Consider the following 21694-nt stretch of genomic DNA (forward strand, 5'->3'; position numbering starts at 1 on the left):
GAACGGCGCATAATTAACGGTGAAAACAAGTCAGGAGCACTTGTAATAACCACTTATTCCCACTCACGCTTTGTCGCCTGGGAGCAGACGCAACAGCTCAACATGGACAGGAGTCTCCTGCTCCTCCTGCTCCTCCTCCTGCTGCTGCTGCTGCTGGTGAGAACCGACTGGGAGTCCTCCATCCATCCCAGCTGCAGTTTCGCTTGCTTTTTCTTTTTTTTTTGTCTGCGACACACAGAGGAGAGGGTCAGAGTTCAAATAAGTTCACAGGATGGAGGGTCTTTCACATGGTAATGCCTCAAGGGGAGCACCAGACGAACATGGCGGTGATTAGGACATGGTCGCCAAAGTGTTTGTTTAAATTCGGCGCTCTCACGTTTGGTGGACGTGTCGGTTGAGCAGGTGGACGTCCGCGGACGTCAGAAAATGAGGAGTCAGGTGTAAATATGAAGATAAAGTATTTGTGCTTGCTTCTGGACATTTCACAACATTGATGTCATCCATGTCTTCCATGTCTTCAAATGTTCAAATTGGTTGTAAAGACAGGCTATTACCATCCAACATAAGACTATTTTTAACTGTATAGGCAATATTTTAACATGTCAACTAATTAATTTAAACTATAAGCATCTTTAAAAGATGTCCAATAGACAGTTGAAGAGCGGTCATACTACCATAAGACTATATATTTCATTAGTTGTCCTTTCAAAAGAAATGTTAATACAATGAATGCTACTATCTATAGGACATTACAGAATTTTTTGTTATTTTCACACTTAAAAAATTGTCAATTCACAAAGTAATTATGTTCAAATAAAATAAAACTACTGTTAATTTTCTCAGTAAATATTTTTTTTGAGGGCTTTAAAGTAAAATTTTACATTTTATTCCATTAAATAACAGACAAATAACGTATTTTAACAATCAATATATGTATTTCTAATTAAGTTTTTTTGTGTGTAAAAGAACAAAAATATTGTGTGTTTTTACAGTTACAGTGATTTCATGTTATTTTACATTTAACAAGTAAAATCTGAGTTTATTTTTGTAAATTAAATAATATTTTTAAAATACAGGGGTAAAAAAAAAGTAAAATAAAAAGTCACATTCTGTTATATTACAGTTTTGTTTTTGTTTTTTTACACTGTAGATTGTGTTCCAGCCGGTAAAACACTTTTGCAGTAGGCCCCTAGATGCTTGAGATTTATTGTATTTATTTAGTTACCCTTTTTTCAAAAATAAAATAGAAATAGATAAGACGACAAACTGTACTGCGTGATTTGTTACATTACATCATATAGCACACAGCGCACCTAAGGTTTAAAACAGGCTAAAAATAGGTGTAGCATTCCGAGATGCTCGCTGAGATTAAGTATTACACTGACTTTTGTTTAACCCCTAGTGAGAATATTGGCAGGATGCTGAGTTTCCAGAATATTGGCAGGATGCTGAGTTTCCAGATTACATAAACCATACCGGGACAAAAGCTCTCCGTGCCCGGCTAGCTCAGTCGGTAGAGCATGAGACTCTTAATCTCAGGGTCGTGGGTTCGAGCCCCACGTTGGGCGCAAATATTTTATTTTTTATTTTTTTTTAAACTTAAGTTACACACCAAAATTCCGTTTGGAACATGCAAAGAACTTGTTTATTACACGTAAAGATCAACAGAGCTAAGTATCACACTATTCACTGACGTCACGCAAAATTGTGATTTCTGTTCAAGACTTTTTTAATTATGGAACTGCATACTTTTTTCCACCTCTGACCACCAAACCAAAAAAATAAATATATATATATATATATATGGGCATACGCTTTTCAGTGTTCTTAGTATATAAAGGGTTACCAGACCTATCGCAAACATCCGCCCGGCTAGCTCAGTCGGTAGAGCATGAGACTCTTAATCTCAGGGTCGTGGGTTCGAGCCCCACGTTGGGCGCAAAGTTTTTTCCCACTAGATTTTCCATTCCATATTCATTTTAACTTATGACATAATTACATCTGGAAGTTACAACTGATCTATTTAAAAAAGATTCTTTTTTCCCCCACATAAAAGAAGTAGAAGCAGAATGATGCCACATTAAAGGCTCTGATATGATATCAGATCACAGAGACCCCAGACGGACACTTGGGGTACTGCAGGTAGGGAGGTTTTAACAGTGACTGAATGGAGAACGTTTAAATGGCTTGTTTCTGCCAACACAGTACATTTTCAGTAGGTGCTGCTGTTTTTTTTGGCAACAGACTTCTAAGGTTACATACCATTTAACTGACCCAAAAAATCATCCAGTTTCTCAGTTGTTTTTTTTGTAAGTATTATAGTCAAACAAAAAAAAACTCGACAAGTGTAATCTGGTGTAATCTGCTATACTTTTACTTATTCAGCATTCACAAACAATGTAATACGACTAATATTACTTTTTCTATATCGACAAGCTCTCCAAGATAACAAGATTTAGGGTTAGTCAATTTGTCCCAACAAATGGTTTCCCATCCTCAGCACACTGTGTGCTCAGCATGGGTTCAAATTAGAACCTATTTGTATTTTCACACCACCGCTTGTCAATCCGTCCCCCCCTGCAGTGCAAATTGGTGCAGTGTGAACACGCCACTCCCTCTCCCTCTGCGCCGTAGTCTAATTGGCCAGGATTAGAGGAGCCATTATAAAGGAGGGCCCACGCTAAAGCCTGAGCTGCGTGATTCTTTTCGAAAGTGATCCACTTTTTTTTACCTCCCTCAAGGCAATCAGGACCAAGCAACATGAAATCTTCGATGAATGGTTATAATTTATTTTATTTTTTTAAAGCACCCACATATTCAAAACAACCTACAGTGCTTAACCAAAGGACTTAGCTCATTTTTCATTTTTTTAACAGGAATTAGCATTCAAAATAGAATAGAGCTTCAACATACTATGAATAAAAAATAAATAAAAAAAGAAGTCAACTGTCTTTGGCGCCATCACTGCAGTTAACACCAGCTATGGGTCATTTTCAGGTGTCAAGGACTTTCCATTCACGTGTCTTCAATTAGTGAGCCACGCGTCCTTGGGTCAAAAGAGGAAGTCCACAGGAGTCCTTAAAGGCTTGGCCTCTGTTCACACTCCAATGCGACCTTTTCACCCCGATGTCTCGGGTCACAATACGTTCCCATCTGGAACCGTGTTTGTTGGGCCCATTGAAGATGTGGGGGGACGGACAAACATCCAAATCCAAATTGACGTGTGAGCGCCGTTTAAGGCCCAAAAGAAAAACACCTTGCCGCACAGCCCGCCCATCTCGGCCTTGATAACGTGGCGTCTGTTAAATGACCTGGCTCGCTCACACGTTCACAGTGGGGGGAGTATTGGGTGCCAAAATGCTGGGTTTTCGCCACTAATGAGGGGTGGTTCTTCAATATGGCTGCCTTGCTCAGAGGCACGCTGCTAGCAGTAGTTTGGGACTCAATTTCAGACGTTAAAGACAATAATATTGTTAGGTTGCTCTTTTATGTATGTTTTCACCATGTCGAGTAAATATTTGGTTAAAAATGCCATCTTTAATTTGCAGATACAAAATGCTATAGCTAATAACAGCGTTAAAATATATCGTTAATTTAAAGTCAATCCAAGCTGAGAATGATCTGGGTAAAGGTAATCTTAAATAAGATTCATTAGAACACAAGGTTTTTTTTGTGTGTGAAAAGGCTGACTGTTGGGCCACTAATCAATTTGTGTGAGATTTAGTTTTCTATTTTGCAACTAGCACCTTTAATTCCTGTTACGAAACACAATAATATTAGGGTTTAGAGATTTTATTTTAAAACCATATTGCCCAGACCTACAAGGAACTATAATATAGCATATAAGTTATAACACTGCATGTATTATAACGACAGGTTTCACTTATCATTAAGTGTAACATTTTGAAAAACGTTGAACGTAAAATAACAAGTGTTTATGACGATGTTTATGTTTATTCGACGACCATTTTAGTTTTGCTCGGGAACTCCATCCATTTATTTTGAAGCCATGCCGCCATCTTGTGTTCATAAGACAAGACTGCAAATCTGCTATCAAATCAATTTTGCAACACTATACACACACTTTTAACAATTATCGCCTTGCAAGTTGATATATTTGTTTTACTGAAATTAAAACAGAGACAAATCACGAAACGATAAGAAAAGCAATGTTAGTGGCTCAAAAGGCTAATTCGGCCCACATACATTTACGCGTACACGTGAAAATTAAAGCTTATCAATAAACACATACAAAAAAGAAATACAAGCATCGAACTTTACCTTCTAAAAGAACATTTGTACGTTGTGGCCACTCACGTCCAAAAAAAAAAAAAAGCAAACAACTTAACTTAATGTTGTGGCGCATTCATCTCCATAAGACTTCCTGGTGTGTGACGAAAGCACATTTGGTCAGTCACGTGACTGCCAACATCATTGACTTTAATACACATAGCATATTTGTTTTTAATTGTAAAATATAAACGCGACCTAAATGTACACCCCTCTTGGCTGTGCCAATAAAAAAAATCATCTAATTGAAATAATTCACCCTATAAAGGGTTTAACATTTTAAGTATGCACACTTTTCACAAGGTGACATATGAAATGATCAGTATTTAAAAAAAAAAACATTATTTTATTGCGTTAAACATACACATGTAAACACAATGCATCACTCAGATTATTATGTTATGAAATGAAGACCACCACAGGCAGCATTGGAATAAAAGAACCATTTATTCTTTGCTCTGTTCTACAAAACTTTATTACAACATAAAGCTGACGAACAAAACTGCGTCTCCAAAAACGTGCACAGGATTGTTTTGGAAAAAGCAGGTATGTTACTTTACACTTTTAATATAGACAGACAGAAAATATGAGCACGTCGGGTATGTAATATTGATGTATTAGCACCATTCTGCAATGTGTATAACAAAAGGAACCAAACAATTTGACACGCGTGTAACATTTATCGGTAAAAGCACGTTTTTCACCTTGTCAAGGGAGGACAGCAGAATGTAGTGTGTACGGGAAGAAGTGTGTGTGTAAGGGTGCTTTTAAAACTTGATGTCCCAGTAAAGTGGGGTCTCTGTGGTGGTTTCAAAACCATCTTGAAAGGCGGCTAAATTGCCGTCCGTCGACGACGTCATTTCGGCATCAGGGTTTAGACCTCCATATTCTGAAAGGATATGTTATGTTGCACTTAAAGTATTTTTTTTTTAAGCATCAGCCATCGAAAGTTTCTGTTTGCTCTCACCCGGGATGCACTGGATTTGAGGCCTCTCCCAGCTACCTCCAGACTGACAGCGGATCAGCGGATTGAGTCTCTGTTGGAACCCCGGAGAACAGTGATAACGCACCACGGCGTTTGTCTCATAGCGCTGCCGAGGCTTCCCGAAGATGGAGGTGTTTCGGACCTTAGGCGGCGGGCCGCAGGATGCTGTTAGAATGGGGGACAAATGTAAAGTGATGCAACCTTACACGCAGTGTTGACTTGAGTAGTGCTGTCACTATCAAACATTTTTAGAATCGATTAATTGACTAATAAGATTTATTTTAATTTTGCATTAAAGTGTATTACAAAAGCATTTTTCCCTATTACTTAAGTTTTTATTAACCAGTGATTGGTGCTTATTTCGTACTTCACATTCGTATTGTAGTGATTAAAAAAATGTACCAGTTCGGTCATTGTTTTCCAAAGTAAACTGATGTCTGCAAATAATCAATCTTCTTTCATGAAGGACTACAGAAATCAGTGAACAATTACTGTTGATGTGATGGTCAATTTTAAATAACAAAAAAAAAGGCTCCATACGATTACTCGATTATTAAGACTAATTTGATAATCGATTAATTTTGCCAGCTCTAGACTTGAGTATGCTAAATACACACATGTGCCTTTCTTGCAAGTGTAGGCCAGGTGATAGTTGCAGGGCACGTCGCTCCAGCGGCCGTCGTCGTGCCACACCATCACCACGCAGTCCTCGCCGGACAGGAAGTAGCTATCCGGCTGGCCTCGGTACCAGTTCTCGTACAACTGTGCCAACACAGTAGAAAAGATATGTTTAAATTTCAATTTACAAGTAGTAGACTGCTATCTAGCTGCTAGCTATCTAGCTGCTAGCTATCTAGCTGCTAGCTATCTAGCTGCTAGCTATCTAGCTGCTAGCTATCTAGCTGCTAGCTATCTAGCTGCTAGCTATCTAGCTACTAGTAATCTAGCTGCTATCTATTATCTATCTATCCATCCATCCATCTATCCATCCATCTACCCATCTATCCATCTATCTATCCATCCATCCATCCATCCATCCATCCATCCATCCATCCATCCATCCATCCGCAACAGCAACGACTCACCAACGGGTTGCCATCGGACCACCTAAAATCATTCTCAATGGTCTTATCGTTCAAGCCGGTCCACTGGTATTCTTTGTAGTTGCCTGGCGATATCACAATTAACATAAGGATAATGACTCCTTAAAAACACAATTTATAAATATGGTCAGGGGTCATACTGTTGATGTAGGTCTGCTCCTCGGGGGTCATAATGGAGGCCAGGTGGGCACCCTGCATGCGGCAGTGCTGTTCGGCCACCTCCCAGCTCAGACGCTGGCCGAAGTGTCGGTAGCAGAAGCCGTGGAACTTGTCCCAGCCTGGCTCGCAACTTTCCAGGTCTGGGGGGAAAAAAAAAACAAGTGTGCTTTGATTGGGAAATGCCTGATCAATTGAGAGTAACTTCATTGAGCTCACCCTGGTCGCAAAGGTCTCCCCCGTAGGTAGGCAAACAAAGACACTGAATCCGGCCCTCTTGTTCCATGCAGGTGCCCCCGTTGAGGCATGGATCATTAAAGCAAGCATCTGGAAAACAGTGTCAATTCACATCAAACTGCATTAGAATGTGGATTACTTTCATTTTGGATTAATACCTGTGATCCATTTAATCTTTTCCCCATATGGATATTAATATAATATATATTTATATATTTTTTTTTTATTGTTGACTACTTGACTCGTGACCAAAGAAGGACACAAAATCATGTCTCTGCTTGGCAAAAAAAACAAAAAAAAAAACACATTCTGTCCATACAGCAAAATCATTAGACAGGAAAGTCTATTACAAAAGCATTCCTTCATTCATTTTTTTTTTTTATACAATCAGAATTTTGTTTCATGTGCATCAACCAACACATTTACAACAACATTGTGCTTCTAAACATACTAAAAGAGTCTCCTTTAAAATATGAGTTAACAATCAATGTAACATTCAACATATTGTCCAGGATTTCCTGTTGGATTACTTGCAGATTGTGATCAGACATTTAAACATGAATTGACAAGACATATCACTACTTCACAGAAGTCAAAGAACAAGGAAGAAAACATCACATAACAAGACTGGACAGTTAGACAAGTGTCAGGTGGAGTTTTTTTTTTCCAGTTGACGGGAAGGGGGGGAAAAAGTGTTTTGGGATGGACGACAAGGCGACAAAGACAAAGAGGGACAAGGCAGGTCGGAGGCAGGAAGGAGGCTCGGAGGTTTTAGTGCGTTGTCAGGAAGAAGACAGTTAAGCCGAGGAGAGTGACGATAGCGTTACCTGCGACTTTCACTTTACCGCCTGCTGCTGCTGCTGCTGCCGCCCTCTCATTGGGCAAAACCCGGTCAGTGGGAGGCTGGGTGGGGTCATAGTCTGCTTCGACGGCGGTCTGGCGGAAGACGTCGGGAGAGACGGTGGTCGGCGGACTCCAGGTGCGCTTTGAGCGCCACGTGGTCGCCCCAACCGTGGAAGAGACGAACGAGGATTTGGTGCTGATCTCTAAATCCTTCAGAGACTCTTGAGGTCTGGTGGTGGTGGTCAGCAGAGCCCAGTCGGACGCCTCGGAATTGTACGGTAAGATGGTGATTTCCTCGTCAAATGCCGGGCCGGTGGACGTGCCGTCGTCGGGCGCCGTCGTCGTTTCTTGAGCTTCGAAGTGTGTGCCTACCTTCTCTTGAGAGGACGGAGTGACATTTTCTCTTAACATTGAGATGATTTTTGCTTCTTTTTCAAATATTCCTGTTGTCGCCGCACGGTAAGCTGTTGTTATCGTTTCGCTGTCAATGTTAGGGGGGACGGTAGCGCCCTCGTCAAATTTCTGCCTTACTTTTTCGAGGTTAAGTATAGCTTTAGCCTCTTCTTCAATTACTGGTATAACATCAGTTGAATCTTCAATTTCAAACACCTGTGTTACTGTCGATCCTTCGGTCGGGGTTAGAGTAGCTTCCTCAAATTGTTGGCTTACTTTTTCAAGGTTTATAGCTTGAGCCTCGTCTTCATTTACTGGTAAACCATCAGGGTTGCGCATCGCTTTAGCTTCAATTTCGAACACTTGTGTTACTGTCGATCCTTCCGTCGGGGTGAGCGTAGATTCCTCAAATTGTTGGTTTACTTTTTCAAGGTTTATAGCCTGAGCCTCGACTTCAAATATGGGCATAAAATCAGTTGATTCTTCGGGACTTAGTGTAGCTTTAGCCTCAAATTCAAAAGTCGGCGTTAATGTTGATCCTTCATTTTGGGTTACTGTACCTTTGGCATTGTTCTTAAATATTGGTAGGATTTGAGTTTGATTATTTGGGCTTGGCATAATTGTAGCGTCTTCAAATATTGGTGTTAGTGCAGATCCTTCTTCGGAGTTTAAGAGATCTTTAGCCTCTTCAAACATTTGTGTTACAGTAGAGCCTTCTTTTGGGATTTCAGTAGCTTTGGCGTCTTCTTTGAATATTGGTCTATCTTTGCTTTCATATTTTGGGGTTAGTGTTGCTTTAGCTTCAAATAACGGTGTAACTGTAGATCCTTCTTTTGGGGTAACAGTAGCTTTGGCCTCTCCTTTAATTACGGTTGTAGGTTTAGTTTCCTTCAGGGTTATGGATGATGTAGCGTCTGATGTAGCGTCTGATGTAGCGTCCTCTTCAAACATCGCCGCGACTGTAATTCCTTCTTCTTTGATTGTGGGTGTTATGGTAACTCCTTTTATTGGGTTAAGCATATCTTTAGCCTGTCGTTCAAATGTTGTTGCTGACTGAGCTCCTTCTTCGGGATTTGGGGTAACTTCATCTCTTTCTTCGAGAATTGTAACGATATTCGTTTCCCTGCCAACATTTGCGTCGGGTGAAAAAATCCTCCCAAAATCTTTGGAAACAACTTTTTCTTGAATGGTATCTTCATGAATCATCTGTTTGTTAGTTAAATTCAAAGCAATGTGCCCTTGAGTCAGTGCAGGAACGACATCGGGTTCGAGTCCGCTTGCCTCCTCATAGATCATGGCGGAGCTGTCAAAGAATTCTGCTTTACCCGATGGCTGATACAGTGTTGTTATTGAGTCTGTAGGCACTTCGGAGGACATCTTGGGAGCTTCGTTGATGGGCGAGCTTACCCTAAAACGGGTCGACATTGTCGGAAGTAGTTGTCTTTCATCACTATCAATGCTATCTTCAATTTCCAAACTGGTGCTTCCCTCCTGCGCGGAAACAGACGCCCACAAATGTGATGATGTCGACAGATTATCTGAGCTAAGATTGGGAAAATGCTTTGATCCGGGCATGGCGGTTCGATCTTGGATGGTTGTTAAAGACTCTGCAGGGGCGGGGCTGGTTGAGGCAGAAGGTGACTGGTGCGTGGTGGATTCTGACTCGGGCATGAACTTGGAATCTGTGACGTCCTGATGACTTTCTGGAAAAAGAAACACTTATTTGAATGTTAACGCGTGGGCTGTATCGCATTGGCGTAGCCGTCTTACCTTGAGAAGTATCTCCGGAGCCGCCCTGAGGGATCCACAACGAGGTTCGATCCGCAGGGGTTTCAGTTGTTTGGATGAATGTTGTTGCAGATGCTTCTTTCTCCACGGGTTCCACAGTTACAGGGGAAGCTTCCGGAATCTTCTCTTTAGTCGGATATTCGTACAGCTCAGTGTGCAAATCCAAATTCTGCAGCGGTGTCACTTTTTGGAGTGTGCTCTCCTTGGGGATGTTGTCTGTCAAGTTCTGAGCACGGGTATCGTTAGACTCATGGAGCTTCGTTGTGCTTTCTATTTCAGATTGCTGGTAAGTGAAGTTGGGATATGAATCTTTTCTGTTGTAAAAAGTGGACTGGAGTGAAATGTCTTGAGCAGGGTCATGGATTTCTGTGCTTTGGGTAGTGCTAGTTAGTCCTGTAGCATGTCCAGAGTCATGTTTTTTTTCTGTCAAAGAAGACGTTCTGTCAAAAGGTCTAAGGAGATCTAACGCATCCGTGGCGGTCAAAGGAGGCTCTGGCGTGTTGGGGAGAAACGTCGGCTGTTCTTCCACCGCATTTCCTTTAATGGGATGGCCCGAGAAAAGGGGGATGGTTTCGAGAACACTCTGAACCTCCCGTTCAATTTGTTCTGAACTTTGCCCAAGTGGTAGCTCTTCGTCTTCGTCCATTAGGATGACAACGTCTTGTTCGAGTGTACTAGGCTCAGGTGTGTTGGTAATATCCACGGTAGAGGCAGTCGGTGTCGTTCCATTACCTGGAGATGAGACGGATGAAGATGAAAATCGGATTCAAGACATTTGTTTACCAAATGATTTCATGTTTTAGTCTATGTGCCCTCTGAGACCCAAACACAATCCATTCCAGTTCATTTTTTTTTTTTTTTTGCTTTGTTTGCAATTTTTTTGTTTTTGGATTGTTCCACCCTTAGAATATTCAAGTTTTTATTTTTCTGAAAAAAAAAAAGAATATTCAAGTTTTTTTTTTCTGAAAAAAAAAAAGAATATTCAAGTTTTGAGGGTCCACAACAGGTATAATAGCAATTTCAGCCCATCTTTTGCTCCACACACCTCTGAAACAATATACGTCGTACTGGCTGGACGGCTCCGGGAAGACAGTTTGGTTGCTGAAGCGATACACGGTCTTGACACCCGCCTGGGGGCCTCCGCAACGGTCTCTCGGGGTCCTGATGGGGTAGCGCACACTGCCGTCGGAAAGCCAGCCAGGGCTGCAGTTGTCCAGACCTTCGCTCCACGCCAGGTAAAGCTGCGCCACTGAGGCCAGCTGAGCTCTTGCAGCCCTGCAGTACGACCGGGCAGCTTCGAAGGACAACTGCTGTGGGACGGGATCGTGAAACACCTCCCCTATAAGTTAGAAATTTGAACGTTAGCAAATGTGTTGTTGGATAGGTAAAGGACCAAAACTGCTAAAATTAAAAATAAATGACAAAATAAATAAATAAAGTGAAAATAAAAATGGATATTCAAAATATAATAAATAAATACAAAAAATAAATATGAATGGAAATTTAAAAAACAATATCAAAAAAAAAAAAAGTAAAAATAAATACAAAAATAAAAAACGAGATTAAAAAATTAAAATATATCTAAATAAATGTGGAATTAAATACAAAAATAGATATATAAATAGAATTCATTATCAAACAATAAATAAAAACGCTGTGCTCTCACATTTGTTTATTTCATGCAGCAGACGTTCCATCAGGTAGAAATGTTATTCAAATGAGGGGGCGGTCCTAAGTGTGTCTTGGTTTGGGCTCCTCTGTTGCAAACTGCCTAGAGTAGTAGAGTGAGTGGGTTGGGCGAACAAGAAAGTCTCTCCGGCTTGAGAGCTCTAACAATGGACGACTATTTTGTCCACTATTATTTTTATTTATTATTAATTATTGTTATTTTATATATATATATATATATTTTTTTTTCCCATCTATATTAATTTTTTTGCATTTACTTTTTTAATTCAATTTTTTATATCAGTTTTAATTTTCACTTTTATTCATTTATTTATTTAGTCATTTATCTATTTATAATTTTGGCAGTTCTGGTCCTCCATATGTACGTCGTACCATGCATTTCTTCCACGTAGCAATATACGTCAAAATGATCCTGCGGATTCATCATCCCGTAGTTTCTCACTCCTGGTTCTCCATCCATGTCGCCATAGCAAGCTTCACGAGGCGTTTGGATTGGGTACCTGGGGAAGTGGTGCAAACGTGGAAACAATAAGCAAAGTAATTCTGGAGGGTTCGAATCTCGAGTTTGGCCTTCCTGTGTGGACTTGGCATGCGCTCCCTGAGCTTGTGTGGGTGGAAGGATGGACGGACAGATCAGCAGCCAAACATACCTGACAGTCTGATCTTCTAGCCAGCCTGCGTCACACTGTTCATAGCCATCAAAATAAGCCGCCCGAAGCTGGCTGAGAGTCGCAATTTGGGCCCCGATGGTCTTGCAAGCCCTCTTGGCCCGATTGAAGTTAAGTGCATATCGACCCATGGCGTCCCTATAGTGGAATACGACACCTAGACACAAAAAGGTGCGCTATCAACCAGTGACATGCAAGGAGGCAAAAGTAAAACACACATAGGTTTTTTTTCCTTTTTTTTCCAGATTAGATGTTGTTAACGCTCCCTGGTTCACCTTCTTAACATGTTGATACTGTCCTTGTTTTTTCTGCCTTATGAGATCACAAGATCTCAATCAATTACTGTTGACTTTACCTCTCTTGAGGCCTAGTTTAAAAAGTAACTGATTTCAAATGTAGGGAGTCAGAGTGAAAAAAACAAAACAAGTACAGATACCTGAAAAATCAGCTTAAGAACAGTAATAAAGTACTCGGTTACTAACTTAACTCACCACCACCACCGTTTTTTCATTACCTTTGACCTTGAGCTGGACGATGTCGCTGGTGTCCTCCAGGCCTTGCTGCACCTCGCAGCGATAGTGCCCCGAGTCACTGGAGCGCGTTTCCAACAGCCACATTGACAAATCTTCCGGCGAGGAGCGGTAGTTGAGCAAATCGGCGCGGCCTCTGTACGCCTCGTTGACTTTCACCCTGCCGCCCCGCGCCACCAAGATTTGCGTCTCCGTCCCGCCGGACATCAGTGTCCACTTGACCCGCGGCAGCGTGAGAGGCGATGCGGACGCCGAGCAGGGGATGATGATGGCTCGGCCCAGCGGGGCGTAAAGGACACCCGAGTGGGAAATGTTCACCCGGAGAGGCGTCTGGACGTCGTCTGGAAAACCAACATGGGATGTGAGGATTCATTAAAAAAAAAATAAAAATAGATGATGCTAATGGTCAAAAATGACTCACCATGCGCAGACGGGAAGTGAGTAGGAAAGGCCAGAGAGAGATGACAGAGTACACAGCAAAAGGCAACGATTCTGCGGAGACAGCCATCAGTCAGGGTTGGAAGAGAGAATAAAAATAATAAAGACACATTATTTCTCCTTAGCAGTTTCAACTTTCCAATTTCACACATGTCTAAACATAAAGAGCTGTTGCTTCAGGCAGCCCCCACCGATCTCAACCCAAATGGATTCATCCAGAGGTCATTTATATCGGCTGATAAGCTCAACCACAAACGGCAAACAACTATTTGTACTCTTAAAGTCATACCATTTTCACAATTCTGTTACACATTTTCCTCAATATCTTTGCGAAGGGAAGTAAAAAAGTTAAATGACTTATATACGCTGACAGAGCTAACCTAAGAGAAAATAAATATCCTATAATTAATAAAGTCTCAATTATTGCCGAAGCTTGAAGCCCAAAAGAACAACAGAATCAAACATTTCGAGAATGGCCCTAAAAGTTTTTGGGGGATGGGGCGGCACCTGGAAAAACAGATGCTCATTTTGCGGCCTTACATCAAAATGTACAAACGTGCCAAACCTAAAAGATCAAGCACCAAATGGCAATAGAGAAAGAAGTTACAGCCAATGAGGTTTCTCCTCTGGGAACTGAGAACGGTGGATAGCTGAGAGCATCCTCCCATGAAAAATGAGCGGATTGGCTGTTGAAAATTGCACCGCCACTGAAAACCAAAGACTGAAGTAAACATTATGCCTGGAATTGCCGCCTCAAGAAATCTGATGAAGTGCTGATTTATTGCACAGTCCTGCCTGGCAAAAAGCAGTCCCAAAGAAATGCATCTAAACTCTTTACACTTGAAATCATCACAGAAACTTGCTTATGTCCTTTCAGAGCGTGCTGCTGTTTTTGTTTAGCATCAGCTATTTGAGGAAATAATGCATTGTGGGCTCAAGAGGCCTGCAAAGTCAAACCGTGTCTTGACTAGCTTGGACTGCAGTTTAAGGGGAGAAAAAAAAATGTTTGGTTTCCAAGCACAGGCTCCTCCTGACCGCAAGCCATGCGGCGTCCCCGGGCCAGTGGCACCCTGCCACGACTCTGTCACCAGTCTGGCCCTGTTATTAACCCTCCCGGCAGCCTGGGAGGGGGGGGGCCCGTATGCTCGCTGTGCCCTCGTACGACCTCCCCAGGCGAGCCGGCAACGCTCATTCATCATTGAAGGCGAGCGTCGCACACGCATGCACACCAGCCTAATTACACTTTACGATCCCTAGTCTGTACTCTGTTGTAGTAATAGACGGCCATCTTCTACATACTGTAACGTATGTTATTAAGATCAGCGCAACCCCTATTGAGGAATCTCAGGAATTCGACTGGGATTCTTTCAATGTAAGGTCGATGATATACCGGTGATGATGGATTCATCATTTTCACAACTTTTGGTTGCTTAATCAATAGATTATTTTTTTACTTATTTCTTTTTTTCTGGAGAGCTCAGTATTGTTCATTCGGTAATTTTACCGATTTGACGTCATCATCGCTCTCTTTTTTTTTTTTTTTTTTTGTATATGGGTGAGTATGTGTATGTGCGTGCGTGCGTGCGTGTGAGTGACTGTGTATTCATTAGTTCACCTAAAACCTATTAAAAAAATCCCATACCGTTCACCTAAACCGAACACTTCCAGCCAGAGTCGTGAGGCCGTCAGGAGACCCGAGGAAGGATCAAAGAAAAGAAAGGAAAGTGAAATCCAGCACCGAACAGACACCACCCACTTACTTATTTCTAATAACGGAACGACCATTGAAATATTTCAGCATGCTCGACTAAACATTACAATGTGGATATAAAAAGTCTACACACCCCTATTCTAATTCCAGATTTGTGAACTATAGATTGATCAATTGCGCATTCGGCGGATTGAGTGACTCCTACATGGTGATAACAGTAGTCAAGTGATGTGTGTGACATCCTAATCAGATCAGAGGACAACAAGCAGCAATGAAGTTGACTTTTCAACTGCTTTGGCCCTCAAAGACACGCATTGAGGGCCAAATAGTTGTTCTAGTGTGTGTTTCCCGGCCAGCTGGGTGGGCCGTGAGCGCCCATCACTATTAGTATGCTCGGCAAGAAAAGGGCGAAAGAAAGCGACGGCAGCTGCATACCACTGTGCTGTACCAAAAAAAGAAGAAGCTGAAAACGCCTCCGGGTGGAAATGAAAGGAGGGACACTGGCACACTTGCTTGCTGTTTTTTTCCCCCCCCCTCATTCTTTTTCTTCTTTTGAAATTACAGACAGTGCTGTCTGTTGCTTAACGGGATCAGATTGTGGGGCCTTCATTGCATCACTTTCACTTTGGGGCACACACAGCTTGTCACCAAAACAAAATGGGGCCCTTTAAAAGAGTGGAGCTGCTACATGGTAAGTAAATGAATCACAATGATGAAACATGGAGGCATTTTGCGCAAGTCACTATGCCTAAAGGGGGGAGTGGCAAGCTAGTTGAAATGAAGAATGACAAATATTTTTTAAAAAATATAAAAGCTCTGAATAACTGTATACTGACATTTATTTTACTTTTTGTAAATCTCAATATTAAGAATATGAAAAAAGTAATACACAAAATGACAAAAACAATTTACATAAAAAAAATACCATATATACATTCAATAAATTTAAGTATGACTTGATGCTACAAAGCCGAAATCTGATGCTTTCACTTTCATTTAACTGGCTGACCACAGGCCAGTAGACCATCAACTGTCCTCCCTTTTTTTTTTTTTTTTTACCTTTCTACCTGTCCATTAAGCTGCCTGAAAGGGGAAAGGACGCCGTAAATCACCAGAGGTGCACTCAAAAGCCAAAAAGAAGAAGCTTGCATGACTTCATTTTACATTTACATCCTTTAGGGCAACATTGCACTTGGACCCAAAATACACTTCAAAACAGGTTCATCCAAAACTTTTAATAACAACATGAATTTATTAACCTACCTGCTTGTTTGTTTCTTTGCCATATCGGACAACTTCACAGCTCAATATTTAGTGAATTAAAATAAACCAAAGATGAACACTTAACATCATTAATAACTATTTGGTCAATAAATTCAAAATTTGAAAGCTGAACCTGTGCTCGAAACCCTAACTTGAAATTGGAAGTGGAACCCTGTCTTGAAAACTTCCCCTCAAGCATTTAAAAGATTGAATTGTATTTCATAAATGTAATAAATATGTCAATGTGGTAAAATGAATGAAAAAAAAAGTCTACACTTACTTTTGGGCAACACAAATTTTAAAACAATGAAATTTAAATATAATACAGAAAATGAAAAGAAATGGGAAAAAATATGCATGCACAAAACATTTTATCCCAATTTCCCACCCACATTTTATTATTTAAAAAAACAACAACAATTTAGCAGGATGGTTGAAATGAATTTGAGGCGAATGCTGATGGCCCATTTTGTCTCCCGAGCCACAGTATGGAAAGCCCTGCTTTAAAAGTAAATGCCACTTTTTCCCTCATAGAAATGAATGCAAAGTGATGCACTGCAAACCACAGTGCGGGACAGAAGGAGGGGGAAAAAAAAACTTCCCTAACATTTGGAACACAATGAAAAGCAACCAGCTGCGTGCACATATTTAAAAATAGAACCACAAGCGAGCAAATATGTGCAAACTACATCTTGCCCACTTGAAAGCTTGCACCATCCATGTTGCAAATTATCATAATCATAAAAATCCTACCTGAGGGTTTGAAGCTGCATCGTGTCGCCGGTGTTAATAAGTGTCCGCGTCTCTTTGCTGCAGTGCGCTTTGGGAGAGAAAAAAAAAAAAGTGTGCGTAGAGGGGTGGGAGATTTAGTTGCGCCGCGATGCAGGTCCTGCAAAAGGAGCTGCGACCCGCTTGAAGCGCTCAGAGAAAGAGAGAGAAGCAGTTGAAAGTCAATAACTTGGTTGTCTTCTTCTTGCGCATGCTTGTCAAGCAGGGGAGGGAAGGAGGGAGGGAGGGAGGGGGTAATATCAAAAGCATCAAGCTGATGTTCTTATCGTGGCCTTTAATGTGAGTTTTAACCTGGGGGGTGGGGGTGGGGGGTTGGGGGGGCTTACAAACGCAATAATGCACAAAAAGTGTGTGTGTGTGTTTTTTTTTTTAAGTCATCCCCTGGAGTGAAAATAATCCCAAAAGGCTTTCCCAGTTGAAAAGTGTGTTAAAAAGCACTTGGTTTTTGCTTCTGGGTGACTATTTGTTTGCAGTACCTCAACGTGTCCAACAGATGGCGCTTTGGTGAAAAAAGCTGCCTTTCAACAAAGTGCGGGTGTTGAAAGCATTCACCGGGAAAATGTGTAAGTGTTGTAAAACTCACATCCTTCATGAGTGCTGACACTGCACGTCTCCACAACGAAGCCTAGTTGGACGTGTCGGTGGGGGCTGCTGTTCTGGTTAGCAACAGAGCTCTTTTTGTATCTTCTTTTGTGGCCCTCGCCGCGGTGCACTGAATGGCGCTTTGTGGTGCGCACCTGAGGAATCTAACACCCGCACACCAGCACGGTGCGGTCTGAGAGGGCCAACGCCAAGGCTGACCTGGCGGAAAAGAAGAAGAGACCGCCGTGTGTGTGTGTGTGTGCGTGTGCTCCTTCGCTTCCAACTCCATTTTCCCGCTGTTAAAAGTGATCTATGCCGGTTATTAAATGGAAGTAATATTCCGCTCAGAAGGGAAGGTCGTCGTTATCTCGACATGTTTCGGACCAAACGGCAAGATCGGTGACCAGCCCCCCCCCCGACCAGAAATCATCCATCCATCCGTTGTAGGTTACCCATCCTTAACATTACAAATGTATCTGTCCATCATCCATCCAGCCAATTATCATCCATCTGTCATCTATCCTTCCCATTCCCATTACAAATGTATCCGTCCATTTATCTGCAAATGAATAAGAACATGATATACCAGGAGACCGCTGTCCATCATCCACCAAAACATACCGTCTGCTTTGGTTTGTAATCTCACCACACTGCCAAGGTCACGCGCACACAGGAATCCGAGAACAAACGCAAACGACCTCTCTTGAGTGGCATTCAGGCTAACATGACATTTTCCAGCGCTGCCTTCAAACGACTCTGTGATTAAAACACTGCCCAGTTTAGATCATTAGGTCACCGACATGACTCAAACGCAGCAATTTGGTTTCCACAAAGCATCTTCAGATGTTGAAAACATCGCTCCCTGCACATGTTTAGCACACAAATATGCCAGGTTGGCTATTTTAATCACAAGATGCTGTGAATGCATGTCGATGGGAAAAATAGCCCTCATTCACCTTAGCGTAATCCCAGACGGACGGCAAGCTTTTTTGAGTCATTTTTCCTCCTGTGAGAGGCAAAAAAAAAAAAAAACCTCAAAAGCTACTTTCCGCTGACTGGACAGTTTTATTCCGTCTTGGATGTGAACAAGACAGAATGGATGGGAGGGGGGATTAAGGGTGGTGGATGCTTCCCTCATCGACACGTTACTGCAATGACCGGCTATGGCGACAAATCCAGACTGTGACGCATTCAATGACTCGAGCAGCTGGACAGAATCAAAAAATAACTTAACAGTGCCCCAAAAAAGACACTTTTTTCATAGGAAATCATGGAAAGTGGATACGTTGTTCCACCCACAAGCTTTCCCCATTATGAAATCTGAATTAAAAGTCAATATTTTAGTATTTATTATTTCTCACTGCCATACAAGTGTAAGGAAACAAAGACTAAAATAAAAGTACTTACCAATTTGAAGACGCAGGCAATATTTTAAATATACATTTTACGCCATAAAAAACAAGTGCTGTCATAAAAATAAAATAAAAGTCAAATTACTCACCCTCGTGACAGTCACAGTTATAAAGAGACGTTAACCCGGGTATTTATGAACCTAAAAGAGTAAAAGTACCCAATAAGTAGAAGACAAGTTTTCAGTAATATTTTACTATTCCTAAATTAATCACTCTATGATAAAAGTAAGAAAAGAATGACGATGCCGAACATAACTCACAGGAATGCTTTTCCAAACCGTGTTGTGCATCCGTCACTACAGAGAACAACTATCCAAAAAAACGTTTTTAAATCCATACAATTGATGTTAAGGATGCGCATCAGTCACTACAATGGAAACATTTTTTTTTTCTAGTTGATAGTGGGGAAAAAAATGGGCTTTGTTTGACTTTCTTCAAGTGGATGTTGAAGCGTCTATGTAGCGTAAAATGTGTATTTGATGTGGTCTTTTTGGGAAATAAAAGGCAATGATTAGTTTAGCAACGGTGCTGTAATTGGCAGTTACAGGGCATCCTGCTGCTTTCAAAGGGAGCATAATGATTTATAATCCCAATGCTGTATAGGTTTACCTTTTTTTTCCCTATACATAATGAACCAATAAAGTGCAGCATTCCCTGCAGGGATTCGTACTTGTGGCCATGTGAGGAAAGTCAAGTCCATTCTTTTCTGTCACTTTCTCTCATGGCGAAAATTCCTTACTCGTAACTTTTCTAAATTATATGTCTGCTGTTGGTTTTTAAAAGCGGCGTTAAGTAGAAGTTTTACCGCACAGTAAACAAGAAAAGAAGTAGACTAAAAATATATCAGAGTAGTGCCAACCTCTGGATTTTTGTCAAATAAATGTAAATATTAAAGGCTTGGCTATTCGGACAAAAAGATGCATAGAGTATTAATTGTGACATTTATTCAAAATATAACAACAACGTACAGACCATTTTAAACAAATAATCAGGGGAAACAGGCAAACAAGAGCATCTACCGGCCAGGCTTAGTACCAGTAGGTGCGCCCGTGTCTCCTGTCTTCCTGGATGCCCATCTTCTCAATCACCTCCTCCTCCAAGGTCTTCAGGGAGGGCGTGTAGGTCTTCTCCAGCGTGTCCTCTGGGCTGGTGTCTTTGGGACCGTCTAAAACAACAGCAATAAATTTGAGAAAATGGCAATAGTAAAGAAAAAGAAAAAGATCCCATCTCACTAGTTTCCTCACCTTTCCACTGTTGAGGCACAATGCCATCTCGCCTCTCCAGCACAGGTTTGGGGATGATGCGACCGGTCCGGACCGACACTCGTACCCGCTCGCCCTCCTCTGTGAATCTCCACTCGACCTCGGTCGGCTTCCTGGAAGAAGAGGAGGGGAAGAAGATTTTGGTTTCAATCCAAAGTACATAAACATTCACCGTCATTTTAAAAGCCAGAGTGAGAAATGCACCAAAACCTTACTACAATGGGCAGCTGGTCAAAAGACCCCCCCCCCCCCCCCCCAACCCAACAATTCAAGAAACATAAACAGTATGTGATGGTACCTGTCAGTGGGGTCGACAAGGCCAATGTCCCGCAGCAGGATGGGAGCTTCGCTAGGAATGTAGATCCCGCGGTAATCCCCGTTTTGACCCATGTATCTGTAATGCTTCAATGCAATGTGACAGTTCATTAAAAATATGTTACGTTTATTAGTACACATAAAAAATAAATAAATAAATGCAGGCTTACCGTGTTGAGACCCTCTAGTATGACCCAATTTCTGTGTCTGAACACTTGGATGACTTTCCCCTGTTTGCCTTTGTCCTTTCCAGACAGAATCTCCACCTGAAATAACATAACAGATTAAATATTTCATAACCAAGATACAATAAGCCTTTATTGAAGGCATCCGAAACGCTGATGTTTACGTTGCACTTTACAGTGTCAATTGTTTGTGATACTATTTTGCTTATTAAAAGCGGTTGGAAATATGGGTGGATTGGTTGTATTATTCCGCCCCCTAGTGGCCAATGCGCACAAACTAGAAGGAGCACAATGTCAATGGCCATTGATGAAATGATGCCAAAACGGTCACATTCTTATACGTTTTAAAACATAAATACTGCTAAGTGCTATTTTTCTTATTAAACAAGTTTGTTTTTTTATATACAATTATTGGCCTACTCTGATGACAACTCCGTAACGTTGAATAGTTTGTGCTGACCGTGTCCCCTCGAAGCACAGTCCATTCATGATGGGCGATGGGCTCGACGAACACCTTCTTCCGCTTCTTGCCCGGCGGATTAAGCCGCTTGGCAGCCACGGTCCACGGCCTATTGGTGCCGTAGCGGTAGTCCCTGGGCACCACCACCCGTGCGGCCATGGCCAGCACCGCGGTCAGCCTCATGATGCCGACCGACTGCTATCGGAATGAATGGAAGCTATTAGCAGTTAGTCGAGAAGCTAAAGGGAGAGACCTTGGCTAATGTGAGCATGTAGCTGAATTGCGAATAAACTGGCGTCACCCGTATGCCACGATAGCCTTTTACATTCCAAAGTCCACTACAGGATGGGCTTACAATGAGTTATTACAGATATTATAAGCATAATCAAACATGTTTACTGTAGTCTTACCTTCTTCTCAATGTCACACGTTGAGTACCAAAAGACAACACAGCGCCACCTATAGGACTGGAAGTACTGCATACGCATGCGCAGTATCCAGAGTGTAAGCAACCATTTTGGCTGTACCTGTACTGCACATGAACGTGCCTGCGCAAATACCAAACGCAGACTGTAATGAAACACATTTTATGGGA

General features: G+C 41.6%; 3 protein-coding genes and 2 non-coding genes across 7 annotated transcripts in view; 2 read left to right on the forward strand and 3 right to left on the reverse strand.

Moving 5' to 3' along the window:
* The window catches only part of LOC144036953 (myocyte-specific enhancer factor 2D homolog), a 36622-nt gene extending 32244 nt beyond the window's left edge, over positions 1-4378 (reverse strand). The window contains exons 1-2 of the mRNA XM_077547980.1: positions 4282-4378; positions 68-225 (exon numbers count right to left, since the gene is read on the reverse strand). The gene's annotated coding sequence lies outside the window, so the exon portion shown is untranslated. The remainder of the gene's footprint in view (positions 1-67; positions 226-4281) is intronic.
* On the forward strand, positions 1496-1568 carry trnak-cuu (transfer RNA lysine (anticodon CUU)). The gene has a single exon. It is a non-coding gene; the product is annotated as a tRNA-Lys (tRNA).
* Positions 1867-1939, forward strand: trnak-cuu (transfer RNA lysine (anticodon CUU)). The gene has a single exon. It is a non-coding gene; the product is annotated as a tRNA-Lys (tRNA).
* Positions 4379-4718: 340 nt separating the features above from the next.
* On the reverse strand, positions 4719-17611 carry LOC144036885 (brevican core protein-like). The gene is made up of 15 exons (XM_077547817.1): positions 17467-17611; positions 16848-16914; positions 13104-13174; positions 12667-13023; positions 12135-12309; positions 11857-11984; positions 10841-11134; positions 9778-10527; positions 7599-9710; positions 6754-6861; positions 6519-6677; positions 6361-6443; positions 5893-6037; positions 5258-5440; positions 4719-5179 (listed from the first exon to the last, which is right to left on the reverse strand). The coding sequence occupies exons 2-15, from the start codon at positions 16865-16867 to the stop codon at positions 5058-5060; spliced, it is 4707 nt and encodes a 1568-aa protein (XP_077403943.1). The 5' UTR covers positions 16868-16914; positions 17467-17611; the 3' UTR covers positions 4719-5057.
* On the reverse strand, positions 17558-21619 carry mrpl24 (mitochondrial ribosomal protein L24). 3 transcript variants are annotated; one of them, XM_077547820.1, is made up of 7 exons: positions 21510-21619; positions 21100-21297; positions 20625-20720; positions 20438-20541; positions 20122-20252; positions 19913-20042; positions 17558-17684 (listed from the first exon to the last, which is right to left on the reverse strand). In XM_077547820.1, the coding sequence occupies exons 1-7, from the start codon at positions 21585-21587 to the stop codon at positions 17630-17632; spliced, it is 792 nt and encodes a 263-aa protein (XP_077403946.1). In that variant the 5' UTR covers positions 21588-21619; the 3' UTR covers positions 17558-17629. The 3 variants fall into 3 exon arrangements, with proteins under 3 accessions (XP_077403946.1, XP_077403947.1, XP_077403948.1); XM_077547821.1 differs by lacking the exon at positions 17558-17684 and adding an exon at positions 18880-19017; XM_077547822.1 differs by lacking the exon at positions 17558-17684 and having other exon boundaries at positions 19805-20042.
* Between the last annotated feature and the right edge of the window lie 75 nt (positions 21620-21694).

The sequence above is a fragment of the Vanacampus margaritifer genome, chromosome 17, assembly GCF_051991255.1.
Source record: "Vanacampus margaritifer isolate UIUO_Vmar chromosome 17, RoL_Vmar_1.0, whole genome shotgun sequence".
NCBI classification, from domain to species: domain Eukaryota; kingdom Metazoa; phylum Chordata; class Actinopteri; order Syngnathiformes; family Syngnathidae; genus Vanacampus; species Vanacampus margaritifer.

Bases quoted from the DNA above. Each gene is read 5' to 3' on its own strand.
- mrpl24 (XM_077547820.1), bottom strand. From the start codon at position 21,587: ATGCGTATGCAGTACTTCCAGTCCTATAGGTGGCGCTGTGTTGTCTTT. The intron at 20,542-20,624 runs GTAAGCCTGCAT...ATTGCATTGAAG, and splicing joins TACTAGAGGGTCTCAACACG to CATTACAGATACATGGGTCA. The intron at 17,685-19,912 runs GTACTAAGCCTG...CTTTTCCGCCAG, and splicing joins AGACACGGGCGCACCTACTG to GTCAGCCTTGGCGTTGGCCC.
- LOC144036885 (XM_077547817.1), bottom strand. From the start codon at position 16,867: ATGCAGCTTCAAACCCTCAG. The intron at 6,862-7,598 runs GTAACGCTATCG...ACTGTTTTCCAG, and splicing joins CGGTAAAGTGAAAGTCGCAG to ATGCTTGCTTTAATGATCCA. The intron at 5,441-5,892 runs GTGTGTATTTAG...CCATTCTAACAG, and splicing joins CACTTGCAAGAAAGGCACAT to CATCCTGCGGCCCGCCGCCT.